We start from the raw sequence: 25,579 nt of genomic DNA, 5'->3' as shown, positions 1-25,579 counted from the left end.
ACCAGGTTAAGTCCCGGGAAGGCAGGACTGACATCTGATGAAAGAATGGGTCGACTGGGCTTGTATTCACTGGAATTTAGAAGGATGAGAGGGGATTTTATAAAAGCATATAAATTTTTTGAGGGATTGGACAGGCTAGATGCAGGAAAAATATTCCCGATGTTGGGGGAGTCCAAAACCAGGGGTCACAGTTTAAGAATAAGGGGTAGCCCATTTAGGACTGAGATGAGGAAAACCTTTTTCACCCAGAGAGTTGTGAATCTGTGGAATTCTCTGCCACAGAAGGCAGTGGAGGCCAATTCACTGGATGTTTTCAAGAGAGAGTTAGGTTTAGCTCTTAGGACTAAAGGCATCAAGGGATATGGGGAAAAAGCAGGAAAGGGGTACTGATTTTGGATGATCAGCCATGATCATTTTGAATGGCGGTGCTGGCTCGAAGGACCAAATGGCCTACTCCAGCAACTATTTTCTATGTTTCTATGTTTCTTTGCCAATAAGGTAAGAAATGTAACATTTACCTTTAGGTAGAGGTGCCTAGAATCCACGAGGCTGGTTTGTATCTGGTTAATACAGACATAATTCCAACATGGAGAGCCAGAGACCGGGTGACCGGGTGATGGGGGCTAATCCTGATTCCTGGCCATTGCACGGTCGCTCAGATTTGTGATAAAGGGCTTATCTGTCGCCAAAAAGAAAATCTAAAATTAAAACAAAAATACAACCCTATCCAGGTAATCATTGCCTGGAACATTCTCCTTCCCCACTGAGTGATATTCTACCCTAAAGAAAACACAGCGTGCTAGAGTATCTCAGCGGGTCAAAACAGCATCTCTGGAGGTCATTTCGGGGCAAGACCCTTCTTCAATCTCTGAAGGCGTCAACTATCCACATCCTCGAATGAGGTGCTGCCGCTGAGAATCTCCAGCACTTTGTGGGTATTTTTGTAAGCCAGCATCCTATTGTCAACGTCTTATTCCAGAGGTGATGTGTGCCAATGTAGTGTAAAGGCCAGGGACTTGCAGCCTCAGACACCTGCTCCGGGCATTCACTTTGGCTATCATTCGCCTTTCAAGGAACGGAAGTGATGTTTCCATCCTTAAACAGGCCAAACACATCTTCCAAATCGGTGGCAATTTTATAAAGCCTATGACAGGTGGCCCAGAATATAAAAATAAAGGAGGTAGAGTATGAGAGTGCAGTAGCAAATAATATAAAAATCTACAATAAAAGCTTCTCGCTCAATGTCAATAAGACCACGGAATCGTCCATCACAGGCAAAGCCCACCCTCCATTGAAAGCATCTACATTAGGTGCTGCCTCAGGAAGTTCTCCCTTCTTATTGCTGCTGTTGTACGGTAAACAATAGTGAAGGCTAATAATGAGTAAATAGGAATATGGATTGTGCTAAAGTGGTAGCAGGAAACCACAGACAAAGTCTAACCGGAATTTCGATTGATTACCCGTCATTGTCACAGAAATTTGGACCTACTGTTAACGAATTTGGACTTGTGGATAATCATCTCATTCTGTTGGTGACCTAATTAAGTCTTTCTGAATTCCATTGTGTAATTAAGACCTTGAGTTCCGAGTAATCTTGTCATCTGAGAATATAAAAAATGTACCAAAGTCACAGTTGACAGGTCATCTTTGACTGGCTTCCTGGAGCACAACAGTTTAATAAATCGCCCTTTACTTCAAACACCAACTCTGCGTGGCCTTTCCATTTTGCTTAGGAATGCAAACTGCAGATGCTGGTTTAAATCGAAGGTAGACACAAAATGCTGGAGTAACTCGGCGGGTCAGGCAGCATCTCTGGAGAGAAGGAATGGATGATGTTTCGGTTTCCCAATGTTGGGGGAGTCCAGAACAAGGGACCACAGTTTAAGAATAAGGGGTAGGCCATTTAGATTCACAACTCTTTCAGGAAAAACTTTTTCAGTCAGAGAGTTGTGAATCTGTGGAATTCTCTGCCTCAGAAGGCAGTGGAAGCCAATTCTCTGAATGCATTCAAGAGAGAGCTAGATAGAGCTCTTAAGGATAGCGGAGTCAGGGGGTATGGGGAGAAGGCAGGAACGGGGTACTGATTGAGAATGATCAGCCATGATCACATTGAATGGCGGTGCTGGCTCGAAGGGCCAAATGGCCTCCTCCTGCACCTATTGTCTATTGTCTATTGTTTATTGAGACCCTTGGGTCTCGACCCGAAACGTCACCCATTCCTTCTCTCCAAAGATGCTGCCTGACCCGCTGAGTTACACCAGCATTTTGTGTCTACCTTTTCATTTTGCCCCTACATCTGCCAAACGGCAGGAGGTACAGAAGCCTGAAGTCCCACACCAACAGGTTCAGGAACCGCTAGTTTCCTGCAACCATCAGATTCGTGAACCAACCTGCCCAATGCTAACCCTCCCTTTTTTCTTGTAATCGTGTTCAGCACTAAATGCCTTCTTTTTCACTGTCTTTGTTCATTTAGAAATTTCACCTCTCATTTAAATATGAATTGTTTTGTGCGTTTGCCTGCGTCTAATTGTGATGTTTCTGCGAGTGAGATTTTCATTACATCGGTACCTCGCCATACGGTTTTACTTTCCTTTGAAGGATAAGACTGGGAATTGTGAATAGTGAATTGAGAAATGGTAGAACTTCTAAATATTTTTGATTGTTGCTAACTGCAGAAGGCACTGAAACATTACAGTAGTAAGGGATTATCGTTAGGCCATAAAGAGCGGATCACCTTAAAGCAATTTCTATAAGGTCATAAGGTCACTGGTGAGAGGAGCAGAATTAGGCCATTCGGCCCATCAAGTCTACTCCACCATTCAATCATGGCTGATCTATCTCTCCCTCCTCACCCCATTCTCCTGCCTTCTCCCCATGCACCCTGACACCCGTACTAATCAAGAATAACGAGACTGGAGAAGGGGGGGTCACTGAATATATTCAGGGTGGAAAGTAACAGACATATAAATGGCAAAGTGAATGGGAAAGTGGTGATGAAACCAAGGTTGGATCAGCCATGATACTTCTTCTCCAGTTTATCGTTTGCAAAGACTTCATGCATTCAGGTACAGTGTCTGCAGGTTTTGAGGGCATTTTCCAACTTTCCCAGCAGGCGAGGACCTTAACAGAACTTTGTTTTGAAATACCGATGCCTGTGCCAGAGCTATTGTTCGGCATTAACAGACGGACATTGTTAAGCTATGACCTGAATATTGAGTTACTAAAGGGCATCAACTGATACATAATGACTTTGCTGCCAACTATTGTTCTTTAACGTCTTGTTTAACTACGTTAATTAGTTTACTTTTTCCTTTCTGTTTTATGCAGCCAAACACACTCTGACACATATCTCTCGCATCCTTACCAGACCGCAGTTGAAACTGAATCCCATCTTCACGCCAAAAAACAAAGTGTACTATTCTGAAGTCCCTTTTGATGTGGTGATAATAAAGATCAGAGCAGAAGCAGCCAATTGCCATTGTCAGGTGCATTTAGATGAGAAAAAGGGATCCAGGTAAAATAGCATTTAATCTTTCCAAAAAAAACATTATTCAGAGTAAAAAATATAGTCAAAACAAAAACTGTGCTAAAACCTCTTCCGACAATCTCAATGTCTGTACATTCATTAGTGTTTTACTCAGTATGCTCCTGTCTTTAAACAAAACATCTTTGCCATTCATGTTCCCCCCTGGGTGATGTTCCTTCCCTTGTTTGAGCCTGTGTCCCTGTCAGACTCTGCCCCACCAATGTTCAGCAGCAAAGGGCTTTAGACCGTGATCCACCCTCACAGGGCCTTGGTGTTGGCTGCATCAAGCTTCAGGGAGTCTCTCAGCACCTGCTCCTGCAGTCTGGGACGGGTCCATCAGGCAGCGGTCAGCACGGAACATCCTGCAGGCACTGCAGGTAAAGGACTCGATGGATCCTGTGGCGTGGCTCCCATACCAGGCTGTCCAACTGGTCAGGCAAAATGCCTCATCGCCAGAGCTCACCAGCAAGCACCAAGACTTGGCTTGGCTGGCGGTGAGAGGAGCCCTCTCAGTCAGATGCTTCCTGCGCCATCGGAACCTCACTACCAGTGCACGCTGGCCTCTGGTCGTCTGCTATGGAGATAGTTGCCCATCTCTTAGCAGAGTGTGGGTTTGTGAAGAGAGTCTGGAGAATGATACAAGGGTGCTTGTCACAGTTTATCCCGAAGAGGTCCGAGACAGAGGACTCTCTGGTTCACGGGCTGCTCCCAGGGACACGTTTGGAGACGGACATCAAGTGCTGCAGATGGTCATCAACTCGGTGAAAGACGCTCTTTGGTCTGCCCGAAACATGTTGATCTCCCAGCTGAGCGAGATGTCTACCAGGGAATGTTACTGACTGGTCCATTCCAGACCAAACTGGCAGACCAAATATACAATTTGAAGAAGCATTAAAAAACTTACTACTCTGGATGTTGGACAAGTTGGTCTGTAGACCCTTGTTTGCTCTCCCTTTGATAAATAAGTTCATAAGTGATAGAAGCAGAACCATCAAGTCCACTGTGCCACTCAACCATGGCTGATCTATCTCCCCCTCCCAACCCCATTCCCCTGTCCTCTCCCCACAACCCCCGGCACCCGAACCAATCACGAATCTATCCATCTTTGCCCCAAATATATTCACTGACTTGGCCTCCACAGCTGTCTGCGGCAAAGAACTCCACAGATGCACCACCCTCCGACCAAAGAATCTCCTCCCCAACTCCTTTCCAAAGGTACGTCCGTTCAAACTGAGGCTGTGACCTCAGATTGAAAGGACACCAAATGGAGTTGTTTCATTTGGATGCCTTCCAGTCAATGAGAAGTGTTCTCAAATCTATGGAATTTAAGGAAGATGACAACTAGTGCGTTCACAAATGCCAGAGATCTGGAAAACTCTGTCAAAACCTTAGTTATACATATCATCAGGTTCTGCACTTCTACTGCCTTTCAGTCCAAATAATTTATCCTTTTGTTTTAATCATTGCCATTTTCATTCATCTCCTCATTCACTCTATCTGTATGTTTTCCATCTTGTACACTGAGAAGACAGTCACAAAATAATGGTCTAACGTCTCCTTACAGACTAATATGATTTCCCCTATCTTAATCGCTAAGGCATCTTTATTAACTTCTGGTAGCCTTTTCCATTTAAATATCCATTTAAGTTTTTTTAGATTTTAGATTTAGAGATACAGCGCGGAAACAGGCCCTTCGGCCCACCGAGTCCGTGCCGCCCAGCGATCCCCGCACATTAACACAATCCTACACACACTAGGGACAATTTTTACATTTACCCAGTCAATTAACGTACATACCTTTTTGCAGGCCATCACATAAAAGCTGTTACCGCACGTTGGTATTGTATTTCCCCTTTCCTAATTAACTTTTTTGCTGCTTGGCCGAATTCTGAAATGTTCTTAATTATCAGACTTACTCTCTGCTATTTTGCAACGTTATAGCCTTTCCTATTGATCTAATTCTATCGTTTGCTTCTCAGCCACAGTTGGTGCAATTTTATTTTGTGTTGTTGTACCTTAAGGAGGTATAAATGTGTCATATATTTTGTACTAATTCTTTTAAATGTGAGCTATTGCTCATTTCTGCAATATTTTTATATGTGGTTTCGTGCTTTTATAGTTTGCTTTGTTTAGATTTAATACCCCAGTTTCACAATATGTAATTTTCAACATTTTGTATGAATTTCTAATATTTCAATCCCTGTTCTCTAACAAGTCACCTAATTTTACCTCCATACTATTACTACCAATTTTGTGTGCCCAGCCCATATATCGATTAATATCACCTATGGTGATTATATTATCCATGTTTTGTGTGCATCTAATTTCCTGTTTTATGCATTATGTTCCACTACATTTAGGTGTGGGTGGTGGGGACATCTCAACCAATGTCCCGGTGTTGCTTCGCTCCATCGAAAATAATTGCGTTCATAATTCTACCGTTAGTTTTCTGATGTTAGATGAGATTGCAATTACCAGTAAAAATTTCACAAATCATTTTTGTTTTCTTTTTCATTAATCTCAGCATCGCCAATTATCCTCTTGGGCTGGGAAACAACAGAATCCATGTACTGGTATCGGATGAGTCTCGAGCCAAACCTGCTATTATCGCAACGTATACCATCAATGTGTACCGCCATAACCGCCCCAGTCTTCCTGCACTGGATGGAAGTACAGCGTGCAGTTTTGTGCAGGTAATCACTTTGACAGCTAGCTATGACCTGACACTCTACCACTGATGAGGGGAAGTGAATAATTGGAAGGTATTTAACATCAGAGATTACGGGTGGCACAGCGGTGGGGCAGCGGTAGAGTTGCTGCCTTACAGCGAATGCAGCGCCGGAGACTCAGGTTCGATCCTGACTACGGGCGCCATCTGTACGGAGTTTGTACGTTCTCCCTGTGACCTGCGTGGGTTTTCTCCGAGATCTTCGGTTTCCTCCCACACTCCAAAGACGTACAGGTATGTAGGTTAATTGACTGGGTAAATGTTTTTAAAAAATTGTCCCTAGTGTGTGTAGGATAGTGTTAATGTGTGGGGATCGCTGGGCGGCGCGGACTCGGTGGGCCAAAGGGCCTGTTTCCGCGCTGTATCTCTAAATCTAAAAATCTAAAAAATATATACTGTCCTTGTATAAAATCACGAGAGGAATGAATCGGATAGATGCACAGAGTCTCTTGCCCAGAGTAAGTGAATCGAGGACCAGAGGACACAGGTTCAAGGTGAACGGGAAAATATTTACTTGGAATCTGAGGGGTAACTTTTTCACACAATGGGTGGCGGGCATTAGAACAAGCTGCCCGAGGAGGTAGTTGAGGCTGGGACTATCCCAATGTTTAAGAAACAGTTAAGCAGGTACATGGCTAGGACAAGTTTGGAGGGATATGGACCAAGCGCAGGCAGGTGGGACTAGTGTAGCTGGGACATGTTGGCCGTTGTGGGCAAGTTGGGCCAAAGGGCCTGTTTCCACATTGTTTCACTCTATGACTCTATGAGAATTGTAGGAGAGTAAATAATGTTGACCAATTTCACTCATTTCACTAATTTCAACAAGTGAATCTGTGAAATATGAAACCATGCGAACATTGGTAGAAAGGTCTCCTTGATACTTGAAGCTATGCCTAAGCAGATGGCAACAAGTTTGAAGGAATGTCAGGCAATGTTATTCAGTGTCAGGCTTTCCTAGAGCAGTATTAACTAGCTTTTTTGTATCTTTATGCAAAAGAATACCGTATATGTAAGAAGCCTGAACACAGTAATTATGCAAATTGGGGGAAGAATGAACTGGAGGAAAATTAAACCACCTGGATTTGTCCATTTAGTAGCTATTATAATTGTGCTAAAGAGCATATGTAGCTATGAATTGTAGTATTTTTTCTGATAGTGTATTTCAATGTTTGTTCATTGACCCAGACTTTGGGCGTGTATGTCAATGAGTAACTTTTTTTTATAACTAGTTAGAACCTGATCAATTACGCATATCTGTAGTACGATTATCATTGCAGGTTTCTTTCTTTACCTTTGGTGGGGTGGGGGTGGGTGAAGGTTTGGGACTATTGTCAGTTGTGGTTATTTTGTTTCCTGGTTTATAGAAAAATCACATATTTTGCAATTTTTTCTGATAGATGATTGCTGTAAGTACCCTTGCACTTAAATTGCAATAAATCTTCCATATACAATTGTGACAACAGTATAAAAATAAATCAATGAATGAATTTTAAAATGGTCACAATTATGATCTAAGTGGTTTGGATCAAGCGTTTTGAATGTGTATGAAAAACTGCTTTGTTTCTCATGACTGGAAATTAATGCTATCTTTTATACTGTAATTAGTATGTTGAAAGGTCCCTCTGACAACAAAGGCACAGAAGTCGCAATTTCATTTTGCTTCTGCTGATTTACAGTGCCGGGCTGATTCTCTCTCCCCACAGAGGAAGTGGTATGGACTGGCAGAGTGAGTGGTTTCATGCTTGTCCTCTCGATAATCAAACACCTGTTTCAGTAGCAAAAGGATAAATACGGTGTGAACAGAAAGTCTTCCTGAGACACTTGATTAAACACAACTGGCATCAGGCGGAGGAGAATAAGGTCACTGACAGCAATGTGGCCCTTTTCTCACAGCAGTAATCAGTTCAACTAATCCAGGGTATTTCTTTCTAGTTTTCTTGAATGTTTAATCCCATTTGGATATTCAAGTTTCAGTGCAAACTGATACCATGATGAAGGTTACAAAATCAGAAGCAAGGGATGTTACTTCCCTTCGAATGGTATATTTGAGTAATCCTGGATTAAGTTTAAGGCCATTCAGTTAAAAAAAAATGTGTGCAGTTCATAGTAGCATAACTTCTATGCTTTTTCCACACGCTCTTTTTAAAAAAATCCTTAAGCATTTTGTAAATCAATTTAATGACAAGCTTTTTAAGTTTTAACCAAGCATCTTATCAATTTCAGGTTGGGGGTGGGGAGGGGTCATGGGCAATTAATTATCAATTCATTCTACAGAGAGAAATACATGCAAATCATTTCATTTCAGATATTTATATTTTCTAGAGGAAATACTTTGGTCTCTGTGTCATTGTAAGCTTTATTTCTAAATTTGTGTTATGCACTTGGAGCAAACGGGAACATTCTGTCATTATCCTTACCATTGAATAACTTCCTCTTGTTCACCATCTGCTGAAATAGTTTCACCCTCTTTTCAAGAGTGTTAGATTTTTAAAACATAGATTAAGGACCATCTCTGTGAGCAGGTGCAAGTGAATTTAAGTGGATCGTTTCATTGGAAAAAGCTTTCCAGTCATATTTATCTCGGAACAAATTCTAAAAGATTCTTATGTAAAATACTTTTCACTTGGCCTCTCCCGAGACACGTCTTCTATTTTGGTACCTATTTAAGTGGTAATGCCCCAGAATGAACTGGACCTGTATCTTAAATTGAGAACATAAGCCAATATCTCACTAAATATTAATAAAAAATGCTTCATTCATTCTCATTTGATGTGTATTTACTTGAGCCACAAAGAGTGAGAGAGCAAAATAAATTGGATGTGATGGAAAGCAAAGGTAGAAAGGAAGCAGAGTAAAATATAACCCTTTTAAAATATTGAAAACAAAAATTAACTTCCCAAAGGTATGACCGTCTAGAGTTTTAATTGTTCACACTTTGGACTAGTAAGTTGATTTGTATTCATTAACAATGGTCATCTTAGGCATCATCATATCATATATATACAGCGCGGAAACAGGCCTTTTCGGCCCACCAAGTCCGCACCGCCCAGCGATCCCCGCACATTAACGCTATCCTACACACACTAGGGGCAATTTTTTTTACATTTACCCAGTCAAATTAACCTACATACCCGTACGTCTTTGGAGTGTGGGAGGAAACCGAAGATCTCGGAGAAAACCCACGCAGGTCACGGGGAGAACGTACAAACTCCTTACAGTGCAGCACCCGTAGTCATATTTTCCAACAAATGAAAATGAGCTTTAACTTGGATCCAATAGAAGCATCCAAGAGGTTTTTGGATAGGTACATGGATATGCAAGGAATGGAGGGATATGGATTGCGTGCAGTCCGAGGAGCTTAGTTTAACTTAGCATCATGCTTAGCACAGACATTGTGGGCTGAAGGGTCTATTCCTGTTCTGTACTCTTCATTGTTCTATTTCTAAAATTGTTGATTGCAAAACATTTGCAAAATCAAAGAAGCTGGGCAGTTGGAGAATGCACATTAAATGTACCGCCATTTACAGTAGAGGATGATGGAAAAACAATTTGAAGGGGGCGGGGCGTTATGGGCAGGAATTTCCCTTTAGTGTGGAGTTTAGAAAACATAATTAATAACACCCCAATACTGCACATACTAATCAGGAAATCTGTAGAGAGAGAGAGTGTGTGTCGAGTGTGTTTAGAAGCAAGGCAAGGCTATCCCTGTTCTAAAGTGGAGATGAGGGCGGCACGGTGGCGCAGCGGTAGAGTTGCTGCCTTACAGCGAATGCAGCGCCGGAGACTCAGGTTCGATCCTGACTACGGGTGCTGTACTGTAAGGAGTTTGTACGATCTCCCCGTGACCTGCGTGGGTTTTCTCCGAGATCTTCGGTTTCCTCCCACACTCCAAAGACGTACAGGTATGTAGGTTAATTGACTGGGTAAATGTAAAAATTGTCCCTAGTGTGTGTAGGATAGTGTTAATGTGCGGGGATCACTGGGCGGTGCGGACTTGGTGGGCCGAAAATGCCTGTTTCCGCGCTGTATCTGAAATATGAAAATATAAATAAATATGAACGTTAGTGAGCAGGAAATAGACAATAGCCACATCGAGAAACAGACATTAATTTAATGCCATTTCAGATACTAAGATGGAATGTACCTCTGGAACTATTTACAAAAGAATGCTGCTGCCATTTGCCCTGTTATGCATGCCTCATAGTTGGTTATCACAAAAAAAGTGTGCATTTATTTTAAACACAAAATGCTGAAGTAATTCTGTGGGTCAGGCAGCATCTCTGGAGAGAAGGAATGGGTGACATTCCAGGTCGAGACCCTTCTTCAAAGCTTGCCTATCCCTCTGAGTTACTCCAGCACTTTTGTGTCTATCTTCAGTGTAAGCCAGCATCTGCAGTTCCTTCCTACTGTATTCATTTTAATATGAGTTCCTGGCCAACAGAGGGCATCGACGAGCCTCCCTCCAGTCTATACATGCTAATTAAATTGCCAGTGGGCAAAGGCCTGGAGAACGACATTGTCATTCTGATCTGTGTGGAAAGTGCAATGTCACAATGGAGATTTCGCTAGATTAACAGAAGGTTTTTGAACCTATGTTGGTAGGTACCTGTCAAGCTTCAAGAAGAAAGGCCACTCATTGTAGGACTGGCTGTGAATGGCCTTCGGAATGTTCAATGCTCTTAAGTACATTTATTTAAAAACTTCAACTCGCAAATTCTAGCAATTAATGAACAGAAATGAATATGAAAGTTAAGAGTCACCTTTTAAATACAAGTGGAAGCCAAGGGCAGCTTTTCAGAAAAATGTACAAATACAAACCGTGAGGGGGAAAGGATATATTGTTCTTGAGTTAGCAAATGAAATCATTCCAGTATTGCTTTCTTACAACAGCATTCTAAGCAAGCTTTTCCAGTGATATTTATCATTGCATGTGAAATAAGTGCCAATGAGGTGAAATATTAAAAGCTAATCACTGAAGATTACAGAGTTTTGTCTTTACTGGCAGGTGTTAAAGTATGTATTTAAGATCAAAATAAGATCATAAGACATTGGAGCAGAATTAGGCCGATGAGTCTGCTCCACCATTCGCCTGAAGAAGGATCTCGACCTGAAACGTCACCCATTCCTTCTCTCCAGCGATGCTGCCTGCCCCACGTTGAGTTACTCCAGCTTTTTGTGTCTATCCATCATTCGATCATGGTTGATCTATTTTTCCCTTTCAACCCCATTCTCCTGGCTTCAGCCTGTATCCTTTGACACCCTTACTAGTCAAGAACCTAACCATCTCCGCTTTAAAAGTACCCAATGACGGCCTCCACTGCTGTCTGTGGCAATGAATTCCACAGTTTCACGACCCTCTGGCTGAAGAAATTCCTCCTCATCTCTATTCTAAAGGTACGTCCTGTTATTCTGAGGCTGTGCACTCTGGGTCTAGACTCTCCCACTACTGGAAGCATTCTCTCCACATCCACTCTATCTAGGCTTTTATTTATTCAGAAGGTTTCAATAAGATCCCCCTCATCCTTCTAAACCCCAAAGCCATCAAATGCTCCTCATACGTTAACCCAATCAACCCCGGGATCATTCTCGTAAACCTCCTCTGGACCCTCTCCATGGCCAGTACAGGCTTCCTCAGATATGGGGCACAAAACTGCTAACAATATTCCAAATGTGCTCTCACCAATGCCTTAAAAAGATTCAGCATTATATCCTTGCTTTTATATTCTAGTCCTCTCAAAATAAATGCGAATATTTTATATGTAGGAAGGAACTGCAGATGCTGGTTTAAACTGAAGATAGACACAAAATGCTGGAGTAACTCAGCAGCATCTCTGGAGAGAAGGAATAGGTGATGTTTCAGGTCGAGACCCTTCTTCAATATTTTATATATCTTCCTTACTACTGACTCAACTTGCAAATTAACCTTTTGCAAATCCTGCACCAGCACTCCCATGTGTCTATGCACCTCCGATTTCGGAATCCTCTCCCCATTTAGAGAAGGGTCTCGACCCGAAACGTCACCCATTCCTTTTCTCCAGAGATGTGGCCTGACCCGCTGAGTTACTCCAACATTTTGTGTCTACCTTAGAAAATAATCTCTGTGTTTACTCCTTCTACCAAAGTGCATGACCGTACACTTTGCTATGCAGTATTCTATTTGCCATTTCTTTGCCCACACTCCCATTGAATTCCACAACTTATTTTTCCATCTCAGTAAGAAGTTAATATTTTCTTTTATTTTTGCTTTCATTATTTACAAAATTGGTCGTTTTTTTTCCAAAATATAATTCATTGCCATTGGAATTTGGTTATCTGGTTTTCCTGCTGCTCGATCATCCATCTTCTTTAACCTTCCTCCACTTTGCTCAAGCACTCAACAAGCTGTCGTGTGTTCCTTAACCTACGATCTTTTGGATAATATATAATTCTGGTGCCATGAAATGCATTTCTATAAAACTGCACAGGTTTCACCCCCACCTAGCTACCAGCCCGGGAGTTGTTGACACATGCAGTCACTAGAAACGTAGAACAATGGGTAAAACATTGTTTTCGTTAATTAATATTTTGCGCACACCACCACCTCCAGGTTTAACAAAGCATAGTGTGCCGTGTGCCAATGAAGAAAAGGGGACTTATCACACCCACAGGTCAATCAATTGTCATTTCACTATGGAAAGATTTAAATGTGCAGGCATGGTTGCTAATGAAGTGGGTAGTTGAAGTGTTGCTTGTGAACTCTATAAAATGTACGGGATGAAACAGCACACAGCTTGGAATGTGAGGCGATTAAACCAGCTCTTTCAAAGATCTTGATGGATTGTACCCAACCCATTTCATCAACCAAGAAAACATCCTAAACCTTTTCCTCCCATCTTTCTGAAGCTAAATTGAACTAAAACGTAAACACAAGGTGCTGCTTTCCATTTTTTTAAAAGACACAAAGTGCTGGAGTAATTAAATTGAACTAACCTTCACTTCCACCAATGTGACTTTGTTTATGCAAGCTAAGGATAGCAGGACTTACTACCTAATTCTGCTGGAGAAGGGACAATATTGTTCAGAATATTTTTGCCAGAAATAAATGTCTGCATCTCATTAGATTCAAGAGTTACTTTCTGTTGAAGGAAGTAGTAAACATGTTGACTTTATTTGTAATTTGGATCTCAGCCTTTGGGCACTTAAACAATGCACTTTAGGAATCATTAATGTTGGCAAAAAAATTTGTAAGACCTCAAGATAATTTAATTCCTATGTGTACAATTTAGTGGTATAAATTTTGAGTGCTAAGTCAGTGGCTGAATTGCCATTTCATTTTGGCTGCAACAATTTTGCCGCACGGTACACCAAGAACAAGATTGCTTTGTGACCATCAGCAGTAAAAATATAAACTGTTAAGGCAACTGTCACATGGCAATAAAGCTGTGGTAAATTTCCCATTGCTAGAAATGTTGGCTAGAAATGGGAATAGAGGAAACCTTTGTAAAACATAGAAATGTTTTGAAAGAAGAGGAAATACAAGAGTTTTAAATAATAGTTCCGTCAGTGCCTTAAGGTATGAAGAGTTGAATTAAATGGTGAGGACCCTGATATTCTGCTGGCAGATGTGCCCGCAGATGTGCCACTGATGTTTCTGTCTGTTGAATAAAGGAGAATAAGATTTTTTTTTAAACAGAGGGTGCTAACAACATTGGGTATGCATCAAATGCAGCTCCTGCCACTTGACCTTCCAATGGAAAATAAACTTGTTGGAATTGAAGGCACGGTGGCGCAGCGGTAGAGTTGCTGCCTTACAGCGAGTGCAGCGCCAGAGACCCAGTTAATTGGCTTGGTCAATGTAAAAATTGTCCCTAGTGTGTGTAGGGTAGTGTTAATATGCGGGGATCGTGGGTCGGCACAGACCCGGTGGGTCGAAGGGCCTGTTTCCGCACTGTATCTCTAAACTAAACTAAAGCATTTAAATAGACACAAGAATTTGTTCATTTTAGACATCCCCATGACATTGCTTCTTTGGTCTCAAAGACATCTCCATGACATTGCTTCCTTGGTCTCAAAATGGTACCTTTGTTTTGGTGAATTATTATTGTTCTGACCCCTTTTTATCACTTCAATCGTTTCAGATCAGGTTATTAATATTATTGAGAGAGACCATAAGCTTTTCTTAAAGTTAATAGGTCAAAGCAAGTTTAAATACTTGGAACTTAATCTCAATGGGCTGGATATTAAAACTTGGTTATCCCCTGCAATGCCTTTTTGAGTGATTATCGGCTTGGAAAAGCTATCCAGACGGCTCAGCCTAGTTTCTCTGCAACATTGAACCAGTGCCCAGAAATAACTGTAGGGGATCATTTGTTGCAAACTATATTGATCCAACATTGTTTTTGGATGGTGCTTTTGTAATGTAAAAAAACTGGAAGATAGCAGCCCCACCCACTTAAAATTGGGAAAAAAATCATAGAAATTTCCATCCACAAGGTCGGTCGATTGAAAAACAAATACAAGAATTTAAGTTGAAGTAAACCATCGTAACCTTGGACTGTCAACTTTCAGATATAGTTACTTCAAAAAGATCACATGGGACCATTTCTATTTCTTTGCACATTGTTTATCCCTGGTTAGACACAAAATGCTGGAGTAACTTGGCAGAACAGGCAGCTTCTCTGGGCAGAAGGAATAAATGAAGTTTTGGGTCGAGACATTTCTTCAGGCATCTATCCCTGGTGCCCAGTGTCCTGCTCAGCACAGCACTTATTCACTTATCTGAATGAATAGTTCCCCCTCATTCCCAGAATTTTGAGAGTTGCAGAGCTAAAAATCTGTAGTGGGAGCCTCCAGAAACTTTCAGTGAGACTGCTGTCCCTAAAACTTTGTTTGCGTCAGTTGCTTGACCCAGGTATAAAACCCCATTGTGTTTTTACATAAAATATCTTCATTGGAAGGCACAGAAATGTCAAAATCTAAGCCCTGGCAAGTTATAGCACTTGTCTTTGACTGATGGGGCTTTATGTTCAGGTTTTGCTGCAGCAAACTGGAGACAAACCAAAGACTGGAAAACTCACTGCAACACCTAGGAAGAGTCGCATTCTCAAAGGTATCATCTGCTGTAGATGTGAATCAGGACATAGCTCATTGTTGGCCGAGTCTTTGGGAGGGTGGGAGGATGTGGGTAATATATTTTGTTTCAGTACTTCAAAGTAGACAAAGAGAACAAGCTCCTTGGTATCTTGGCTAATACCAGTAAAATTGATTGCTCTCTTGTCAAATTGGTCCTTTTGTGAAGATTGGTGAATGTGATTCCTAAATTGCACCAGTTACAATGTTAGGTGCACCATTTATTGTGAAGGGCTTTCGGGTTGTAAACGTCCATGATACAGACTTAATAATGACAATTGCAAGCCACTAGTACTGCAGTGCATACACGTGGGTTCAGGTTGACTAAAGAACAGAGTGAGTAGGCCAGTGAAGTGTGAAAAAAATGCCAAGCCATGGCACTGGAACCTCTGGAGGTCAAGGTCCTTGCCTTGAGGGATGCTCCAACACCTCCTCTCAATGCTTCATAACTGCAGCAGATTCCTAGACTTCCCCATTCTCTAGAATTGTCAAGCTCTTCGATATATCACCGATGTGTAGAGTGGTAAATCTCACATTCAATATAATGGTGGGAGGTTGTTATTCTGGCTGGAGGTCCGTGACCAGTGGGATGATGTTAGGGTGAGTCCTCAGACAAGTTGCTTGTGATATATGTAACCAACGTGAACATAAATGAGGATGCATTGGTTTGTAAGTTTGCAGATGACACAAAAATTGGTGGAGTCGAGGGCAGTGAAGAAAGCTGTCAAAGGATGCAGCCAGGTGTAGGTCAGTTAGAAATACATGCGGAGTAATGGCAAGTGGAGTTTAAGGATCTTATAGAAACATATAAAATTCTTAAGAGGTTGGAGAGGCTAGATGCGGGAAGATTGTTCCCGATGTTGGGGAAGTCCAGAACCAGGGGTCACAGCTTAAGGATAAGGGGGAAGTCTTTTAGGACCGAGATGAGAAAACATTTCTTCACACAGAGAGTGGTGAGTCTGTGGAATTCTCTGCCACAGAAGGTAGTTGAGGCCAGTTCATTGGCTATATTTAAGAGGGAGTTAGATGTGGCCCTTGTGGCTAAAGGGATCAGAGGTATGGAGAGAAGGCAGGTACAGGTTACTGAGCTGGATGATCAGCCATGATCATATTGAATGGCGGTGCAGGCTCGAAAGGCCGAATGGCCTACTCCTGCACCTATTTTCTATGTTTCTAACCCGGGCAAGTGTGAGGTGTTGCACATTGGGAAGTGAAAATATTTACACAATTCCAAAAATGATTTCCAAATCATTATATCTCCAAGCTTGTAATTTCCTTCAGAGACTTGGGAGAAGATTGTTGAACCCATCATTTGTATGCAATCTACAAACACCCTCCATGCTCCCTTCTGTTAAAGAGAAACAACAGCAAGTCAGGCAGAAGCTGTGGAAAGTGGAACAAGTCAAGTCAAGTCAAGTCACCTTTATTTGTCACAAACATATACAAGATGTGCAGTGAAATGAAAGTGGCAATGCCTGCGGATTGTGCTAAACCTACAAAACAGAATAGAATTTCTTTTTTAACACAAAAAATAAATTAATATAGTAATTAATAAACTAATACAGAGTTAAAGTTACAGGATAATGCCCCTTCCATCAAAATCTTTCAGTTTCTGTTTTTGCTTTCATTTTAATTTTATGTTAAAGCACATATCTTGCAGCCTAGATATATCATTCCAATAATTAGAGATTGAATTAGACACAAAATGCTGGAGTAACTCAGCGGGACAGGCAGCATCTCTGAAGAGAAGGAATGGGTGACGTTTCGGCTCAAGACCTTTCTTCAGGTTGAATTCTTAGGTTGGTATCATCGTTATTTATATGAAGTTGTGTTTGGATTCCACTGTGGCAACTGGCAAATTTAAATTATATTACATATAAAACGTTAGCTATGGCGATCATGAATCTAACATTGTTGTACCATTTTCTCCTGTGTCCTTTGGGGAAGCAAAAACCTGGTCTGGCCACATATTACTTCATACTCCAGATTACTCGAGATTCACAATAAGCACAATACTCCAGCAAGGCCACTAACTGAGGGACATTTAGGACTGGCAAATCCCATGAACACATAAGCAAATATAAATGCCTTAAACTCTGTGTATTTCTAAGCAATTAACCTTGAAGTATCTGACAAATTATGTTAAAGTCAGAGGGTAGAGCCCTTCTCCTACACTTGTTTTGGGAGTGTCTTTATCTGGAAAGGAATTTTCTGTGAATAATTCTCTATGAATTCTTCACTGTTCTAAAAGGTCATGCACTATTTACTAGAAATATATCATATCTTTACATTGTATGCTTCAGTGATGATCAAGTGTTTGCTGAAGTTAGCCTCATTCCTGCAATTAAAATATATTTCAAAATTGCATTTAAATAAAATCACCCTGCCCAGAACATTACTGTTTCAGAACACTACATATTATCACCAAAAGATTGGCAGTATACGAATGACACACTAACATAAAGTACTTTTGTGAAACTCAACAACAGCTCTCAAACATTGGTTCCTGGATCATGGTGGCAAAGAGAAATCAGATTCATCGTGGAACATACTGGTGATGTACCAGTGCAAAAAACGTATCTTTGGTGGAAGGGTAGATGAGGTCAATGTGGAGCTTAAGACCTACCATGAAGACATTGTGGATGTTTGTTCATTAAAATTAAATAATATCATAGAATATTGAAAAAACAATGGAGGAACAGGCCATTTGTCCCGCGATGTCTGTACCAAACGTGATGCCAAGCCCAATTCTTCTCTGCCTGTACATAATCCATATCCCTCCATCCCCTGCATATCCACGTGCTTATCCAAAAGTCTCTTAAATGCCACTATCATATCCTTCTCCACCACCGCCCCTGGCAGTGTGTTCCAGGCCCTCAACACCCTGTGTAAAAACACAAACTTGCCCCACACATCTCCGTTAAACTTTGCCCCTCTCACCTGAAGACTGTGCCCTCCAGCATTTGATGTTTCCATCCTGGGACAAAAATTCCATCCTCAGATAGTGCAGTTCAACTTTCCGTTTGCCACAAAGTAGTATCCAACACCTTGGTGTCTCCTTCTTCTCGTTAGATCTTTTTTTTTTCATTTTCAGCCAGTTCTTATGAATGAATTATTGCATTTGGTGAAAATGTACATTTTATGAAGCTGCAAGCAAGTGGGTTTTCCATGTAATAAGATGCCCAAATCCTGAATGTACTCTTGATATCAGATATTTAGAGTCAAGAGAGGCAAGAGTATTTTATTGGTGTATGTCCCAAAACTGCACAATGAAACTCTTACAGCAGCAGCACAACTGATATGTAAATATAGAATAGATAGAAACAAAAAGCAGGTGGAGCAGCGTTAGTGTTGCTGCCTTACAGCGCTTGCAGCACCAGAGACCCGGGTTCGATCCCAACGATGGGTGCTGTCTATACGGAGTTTGTACGTTCTCTGTGGGTTTTCTCCGAGATCTTCAGTTTCCTCCCACACTCCAAAGACGTACAGGTATGTAAGTAAATTGGCTTGGTAAATGTTAAAAACAAATTGTCCCTAGTGTGCGGGGATCGCTGGTCGGCGCGGGCCCGGTGGGCCGAAGGGCCTGTTTCCGCGCTGTATCTCTAAAACTAAAACTAAAACTAAAAAAAGCTGGAGTAACTCAGCGGGTCAGACAGCATCTTTGGAGAAAATATAGTATTCTGTAAACACCATAATAAATAACAAAAAAGAAGTTCCATATATAAAAAAACAGAATACAATAGAGCAAAGATAAAATAAATGCCCCCCAAGTCTATGTAGTTCGGAGCTACATACACAGTAGGTCAGTTTGGTGTCTTTATGTAGACAGACGTCTGTCTGAATAGACAGATATCTGTTTGGGCATTCGGGTAAAATCAGGAGCATTCATGAGAACACTGGATGAATAAAGTTGACACTCTTAGAGCACTACAATCTATTGAATGGATGAGAAGCCTTAACATAGGGGGAGCTGGACACATAATTCACTTTTTGACAAGTTTAATTTAACAAATGCCAAGATAAATTAATCAAAGTATTCCCATTGCAGAAATTGCAATGAAACACTGGAATGTCTATGAGCAGTAAGGTTATGGAAAATATTTCAAGGTTGGGGGCGGGGGGTGGGAGAGGGTGCAAACTTTAAACATCAGTTTCAGGCACATCACAGATGTGTGGGTGAGATTTTGATCAGAAAAGTGGATCTATGCGATACATTGCCAGTGCATTATTGTTGCCGGGTCTAAATCCAAGAGCGCTCTATTCAAGAGCATGATGAGAGTGTCTTCATCAGAAGGATTGCAACAGTTCAAGATGGCAGCACATTATGACCTTCAGTTAGATAGAGCTCTTGGGACTAACAGAATCAATGGATATGGGGCGAAAGCAGGAACCAGGTACTGATTTAGGATGATCAGCCATGATTATATTGAATGACAGTGCTGGCCCGAAGGCCGAATGGCCTACTTCTGCACCTATTTTCTGTTTCTATGTTTCATGAGGGCAATTATAGAGGGGCAATAAATGCTAACATCTACATCTTGAATAACGAATAAGTCAAAGGCTTGCACTAAAATTAGTTCAGTATTTTGCATAGTTTTGCATCTATCAATTATATAAAGTCGTGCTTGCGTGAAATGCTTTATTGTTTCAATTATTTTAAGAGATTTTAACTTGAGAGTTGCAGGAACCTGTTTTATTTTATTTTATTTTAGTGAGCGTTTATGATCCCTGTGTGCTCAGTTTGTGAATTGACACAATGAATAGGAGAGAAGGTTGCTGGTAAAGGGAAAAGAACGTCAGATATCCCTGGCGGCCAGAATGGACAGGAGAGAAGAGGGATCGTTATTCAATGAATCAAGAACTAGAAACACAAACAGTTTGATTGAAACTAAGGAGAAGCAAAGGGGCATAAAATATCAGCGAAAGTTAAAATTGGGGCTCCAAACAGCAATGGTAATGTAGAAACCAAGACATTGCAGGTTTGTGTGATGGGTTAATTAATTAATTGTGAGTTGAGTAGCCTTCAGGTAACAGTGAGAGCAATAGAATGGAGAAAATAGAACGTAGAATAGAGGAATTGCAGATGCAAAGGAAAGCTGGAGAGGCTCAATGGATGACTGGGCATCTCAGAACATCAGCAGGCGATGTCTCAGGTTGGTTCCCTTCTTCAGGCTGATTGTGGGGGGGGGGGGGGGCAAGAAAACTGGAAGAGAGGAGGAACAAGACAGAGCCCGGCACCCTGGCAAGGTATCGGCAGACTCGGATGAGCAGCATTTTTTGATAGGCAGATGGTTGGACAAAGGCCAGACATGGAAAGACAGAAGGTGTGAGACAAAAGGATTGACGAGTTATGTATTGTGAATCTGGGGGAAGGAATGGAGGGGGAAGGGGAGGGGAGGAGAGAAATCGGTCCGAGTCCAAGTGGGGCACAGAGCAGGGGGGGAGAAAGAATGGGGAGTTTATATAGGGATAAAGTGGGGTGGGGGTTATATAGTTACCTAATATTGGATCATTCAGTGTTCATAGCAAGCGGAACACAAGGTGTTGTTCCTCCAGTTTGTGTGTGGCATCACTTGGGGAATGGAGGAGGCCCAGTATAGAAAGGTCAATATGGGAATGGAAAGATGAGTTAAAATGGATAGCAACTAGGAGATCCTGCAGGCCTTGGCAGACAGACAAGTACTAAACAAGACTAAACCAGTACTTTACACGTGCTTTCACCAAGGAGAAGGACATGGAGGTCAGAGCTTTCATTGTGGGAAATAGGAATATGCAAGGGCAGTTTGAGATGAAGAAGGAGGAGGTGCTGGCGCTCTGGAATGACATTAATGGGAATAATTCCCAGGAACTGAATGGTTTTATCCCAAGTTATTGAGCGAAGCAAGAGAGGAGATTGCAGGAGCCTTGACAAACATCTTTGCGTCTCCACTGGCCACAGGCGAGGTCCCAGAGGACTGGAGAGTAACTAATGTTGTTCCTTTATTTAAGAAAGGAAGTAGAGAGAATCCAGGAAATGACAGGCCAGTGAGCCTCGTGTCAGTGGTCGGGAAACGATTGGAGTAGATTCTTCGGGATAGGATTTAATCCCATTAGGAAGAGAATGGATTAATTAGGAACAGACAGGCAAGTCGTGTCTTACTAACTTGATCAAATTTTATGAGGAGGTGACAAAGGTGATCGATGAGTGTTGTCTACATGGATTTTAGAAAGGCATTTGATAACGTTCCCCATGGTAGGCTGATCCAGAAGATTAAGATGCACAGGATTAATAGTGACTCGGTCGTATGGATTAGTATGGATAGAAGACAGAGGGCTGGAGGTCTGTGACCAGTGGAGATACGCAATGATCTGTGCGGAGACTGCTGCTGTTTGTCATATATATAAATGACTTGAACATCAACGTAGACGGGTTAGTTAGTAAATTTGTCGATTACATCAAAATTGCTGGGGTTGTGGGTTGTGAAGAAGGCTGTCAAAACAGAATATACAGCAGGAGTTAGAGCAGGAGAAAGTTAGATAGACCTCTTAATGAGAGAGAGTTAGATAGAGCTCTTAATGATAGTGGAGTCAGGGGGTATGGGGAGAGGGCAGGAACGGGGTAGTGATAGTGAATGATCAGCCATAATCACATTGAATGGCGGTGCTGGCTCGAAGGGCCGAATGGCCTACTCCTGCACCCCTTGTCTACTTTCTATTGTCTATTGATATAGATCAGCTACAGAAATGGGCAGGGAAATGGCAGATGGCGTTTAATCCGAGCAGGGGTGCAGTACTGCTGGAGCTCACCGGAGAGCCGCTCCAGCACCTCTGAAAAAACAAACAAAATAAACAGCGGGGAACTTTAACTAACGGGGAATTTAACAGCGTCCGCTCCGACACCAGTGACAGCTCCGGCACCTAAAACATTAGCACTGCAACACTGGATCTGAGCAAGTGTAAGATGATGCTGCACTTTGGGAGGTGAAATGTAAGGAAAAAAATATACAGTTAATGGCATGACCTTGAACAACATTGATGTGCAGAGGGATCTTGGGGTCCAAGTCCATAACTCCCTGAAAGTGGCGACACAAGTAGATAAAATGGTAAAGAAGCCATATGCTATGCTTGCTTTCATAGGTCGGGGCACTGAGTATAAGAATCATTTAGGTCTTTCGTGAGGTCTCATTTGGACTATTGTGTGCAGTTGTGGTAGCCCCATCACCAGAAGGATTTGGAGGCTTTAGAAAAGGTGCAGAAGAGGTTTAACAGAATAATGTGTGGATTAAAGAGCATTACCTGTAAAATGAGGTTGGACAGACTTGGATTATTTTCTCTGGTTGTGGGGAGACCTGACAGAAGTATATAAAATTATATGAGGCATAGATAGGATAAACAGTTGGAATCTTTTTTTCTGGAAGTACCAGAGGGCATAGCTTTAAAGTGAGAAAGGCAATGTTTAAAAGGGATGTGCAGGGCAAGTTTTTTGCACAGCGTGGTAAGTGCCTGGAACAAGCTGCTGGGAGTGAAGCAGATTAGTGCCATTTAAAGGACTTTTGGTGAGGCACATGGAAAGGCGGGGAATGGAGGGGTATGGGTTATGTACAGGTAGATAAGTGATGGTCTTGGCATCATGTTCAGCACAGCCATTGTTGGCCGAGGGTCCTGTTCTTGTGCTGTACTATCCTACATTCTAAACTAGAAGGGGTACAAAAAAGATCTTTCAGCATGTCACCAAGTCTGGAGAGTTTGAGTTATCAGAAGAGGCTGGGTCTGTTTTCCCTGGATCTTAGGAGGCTGAGGATTGACTTTGGAGGGTTATAAAATAATGAGCGGCATAGATAAGGTGGATAGTCACAGTCTTTTACCCAGGATGGGGAGTCTAAAACAAAAGGACATACATATAAGGGAGGAAGGGAAGGATTTAAAAGGGACTGAAGGGTAACTTTTTCAGGCAGAGGAACGAGAAGCCAGAAAAATTAGTAGAGAAAGTGGCTTTTAAAAGTTACTTGGACTGGTCATGGATGGCGAGGGTATGCAGGAATATGGGTCAGGCAAGGCAAACGGGACTAACTCAGTTAGGCAACTTGGTCAGCATGGATGAGCTGAGCCGAAGAGTCTGCTTCTGTGCTGTATGGCTCTGTGACTAAGAAATTCCTTCACCCTCCGTACGGTAGATCTTTGCAATGCTTTCCCCAAGAGGGCAGTGGAGGCTTAGTCACTGAATACGTTCAACACAGAGATTGATAGATCTTTCAATATAAAAGCAATCAAGGGAGGAAGGGATTAATGCAGAAACCGTTGAAGTTAAGATCGGTCACAAGGGACTGAATAGCCTACTCATGCTCTGTTCATGTTCTTACCTAAATGTATTTTGTACACTTAACCTTTTAATCACCAAGATGGAATTAATACTTTACTTTTCATTTAGTGTATATAATGGTGGACCATACTTAAATATAAAAGACAGCAAAGATGTAGAAAACACCTTTTATATTTAATTTAGAGATATATCAGGCCCTTTGGCGCACCGAGTCCATGCCGATCATTGATCACCCATTTACACTTGTTCCATGCTAACCCACTTTCATATCCACCCCCTAAACACTAGGGGCAATTTGCAGTGGCCAATTAATCCACAAACCCACACGTCTTCGGGATGTGGGAGGAGACCGCAGTTCCTGGAGGAGACCCACGCGGTCACATGGAAAATGGGCAAACGCCACACGGATCGCTCCCGGGATCAGAATTGAACCCTGGTCTCTGGCGCTGTGAGGCAGCAGCTCCACCAGCTGCACCATTGTTCCACCTTCTCTGGAAAGTTGATATTCTGTGATGCTTTCCCAAGAGAATACTTTCTGGATGGTAAGCAGATCTTTCTGTCCTTGTTGCCATTATTAACAGATCTCAAAACTGGCAGTAATTGCTTAGCTTAATATCATTATAGGCAATTGTCACATTGATAGAAGGAAGGTTTTTTGCCCCGGTCTTTATGCCTTTGAGATGCGTCTGTGCTTGCCTTTCATGTGTCTGCGGTGTACATTGTGAGAGCTGAAGGCTGCTGCAGCTGCCAGTGCTGATCACTCAGTAGTTGCAGCCCCTCGGGGAGGCAGCAGTAACAGAGGTGCAAACCCGGGCGGACGGGCAGTGAAAGCCGGTAAAATTACACTCCACTTCTGTCCAGCTCATCAGCCTCAGAAATATAATTTAGATGATTATCTACCTTCCCATTAAACCTTGTGACCCATTACAAGTTGTTTGAAGTTTGCCTGCTTAGACATGCTAATATGAAGAATAGAAGGATTAACTCGGAGGTCATGTAATCAGAGAAGCACAGAAATACAGAAATTGCCAAAGCAAAATTTTGGGGGGAAATGTTTTCTCCCAAAATCTATGAGCAGCAAAGAAATGTACTGATGTCATCAATGGTTTTAAAAAAATTAAAATCAATAGTAAAAAAATTACATATTATTGAGAATCATTCAGCACAAGTGTACATTATTTTGACATGGGACTTTTTTGGTGTATGTCTCTTGAACTGTGTCTGAAGACTGAAGATTAATGTTTGATTGTCAGGTTAGAGAACAAGCCACAATTTCTTCAGAACGTTGAACTGGAAAGTTGGGAAATTATCCTGATCCTGCATGCACAGAACGCATAATTTTCAAATGATGAAAGCCAGGTATTTGAGATTTTTAAATGTATTTTCACTTATTTGAAATTCACGCCAGCTAAAATGAAGTTTCTGTCAGTCTGCCAGTGGAGGTATGGGGTGGTTTTCAATTTATTTTGAGATTTAACTGTTACCAGAATCATTTTTTAAAAACTTGTGACTTCAGTTAGTGCAACACAAATCAATCATGTATTCCCCAGGGGATTTTTTTTTTTAACTAACTGTTTAAGTTGTCAGGGTTTTTTACAAAGGATTTTACATGACCCAAGAGCAGCTTCTTTGGAAAAGAAATGTTACCAGATAGTCAAAGCAATGAATTTGTACAATAAACAACAATTAAGTTAAGCAAGTGTTTCTGCTATCCGATTAGGCCAAGAGGAAGCAATTCAATGTTACATGTTGAGCGGGTGACGTATCAATTTGCACACTTTCATTAATCATCGCCATTTCATTAATGCGAATACTTATTGTTAACATTCCTCAAAAGTTCCTTATTTAAACAAAAGTGAAGCATTTGCTTCATTTTTTATTCTTCAGGACAATGTACTCAAATTATGAATTGAAACAT

The 25,579-nt window shown here is 41.6% G+C and overlaps 1 protein-coding gene across 4 annotated transcripts in view; it reads left to right on the top strand.

The window, feature by feature from the left end:
- Positions 1–25,579, top strand: part of cped1 (cadherin-like and PC-esterase domain containing 1) — a 219,716-nt gene that overhangs the window by 105,739 nt on the left and 88,398 nt on the right. For all 4 annotated transcript variants that reach the window (XM_078417409.1, XM_078417410.1, XM_078417408.1 and 1 more), the window contains exons 14-15: positions 3,328–3,514; positions 6,051–6,219. In XM_078417409.1, the coding sequence (XP_078273535.1) occupies positions 3,328–3,514; positions 6,051–6,219 (356 nt within the window). The remainder of the gene's footprint in view (positions 1–3,327; positions 3,515–6,050; positions 6,220–25,579) is intronic.

Source organism: Rhinoraja longicauda, chromosome 20 (genome assembly GCF_053455715.1).
Source record: "Rhinoraja longicauda isolate Sanriku21f chromosome 20, sRhiLon1.1, whole genome shotgun sequence".
Classification (NCBI taxonomy): domain Eukaryota; kingdom Metazoa; phylum Chordata; class Chondrichthyes; order Rajiformes; family Arhynchobatidae; genus Rhinoraja; species Rhinoraja longicauda.
The sequence above is the reverse complement of the archived record's forward strand: the minus strand, read 5'-3'. Positions and strand labels throughout refer to the sequence as shown.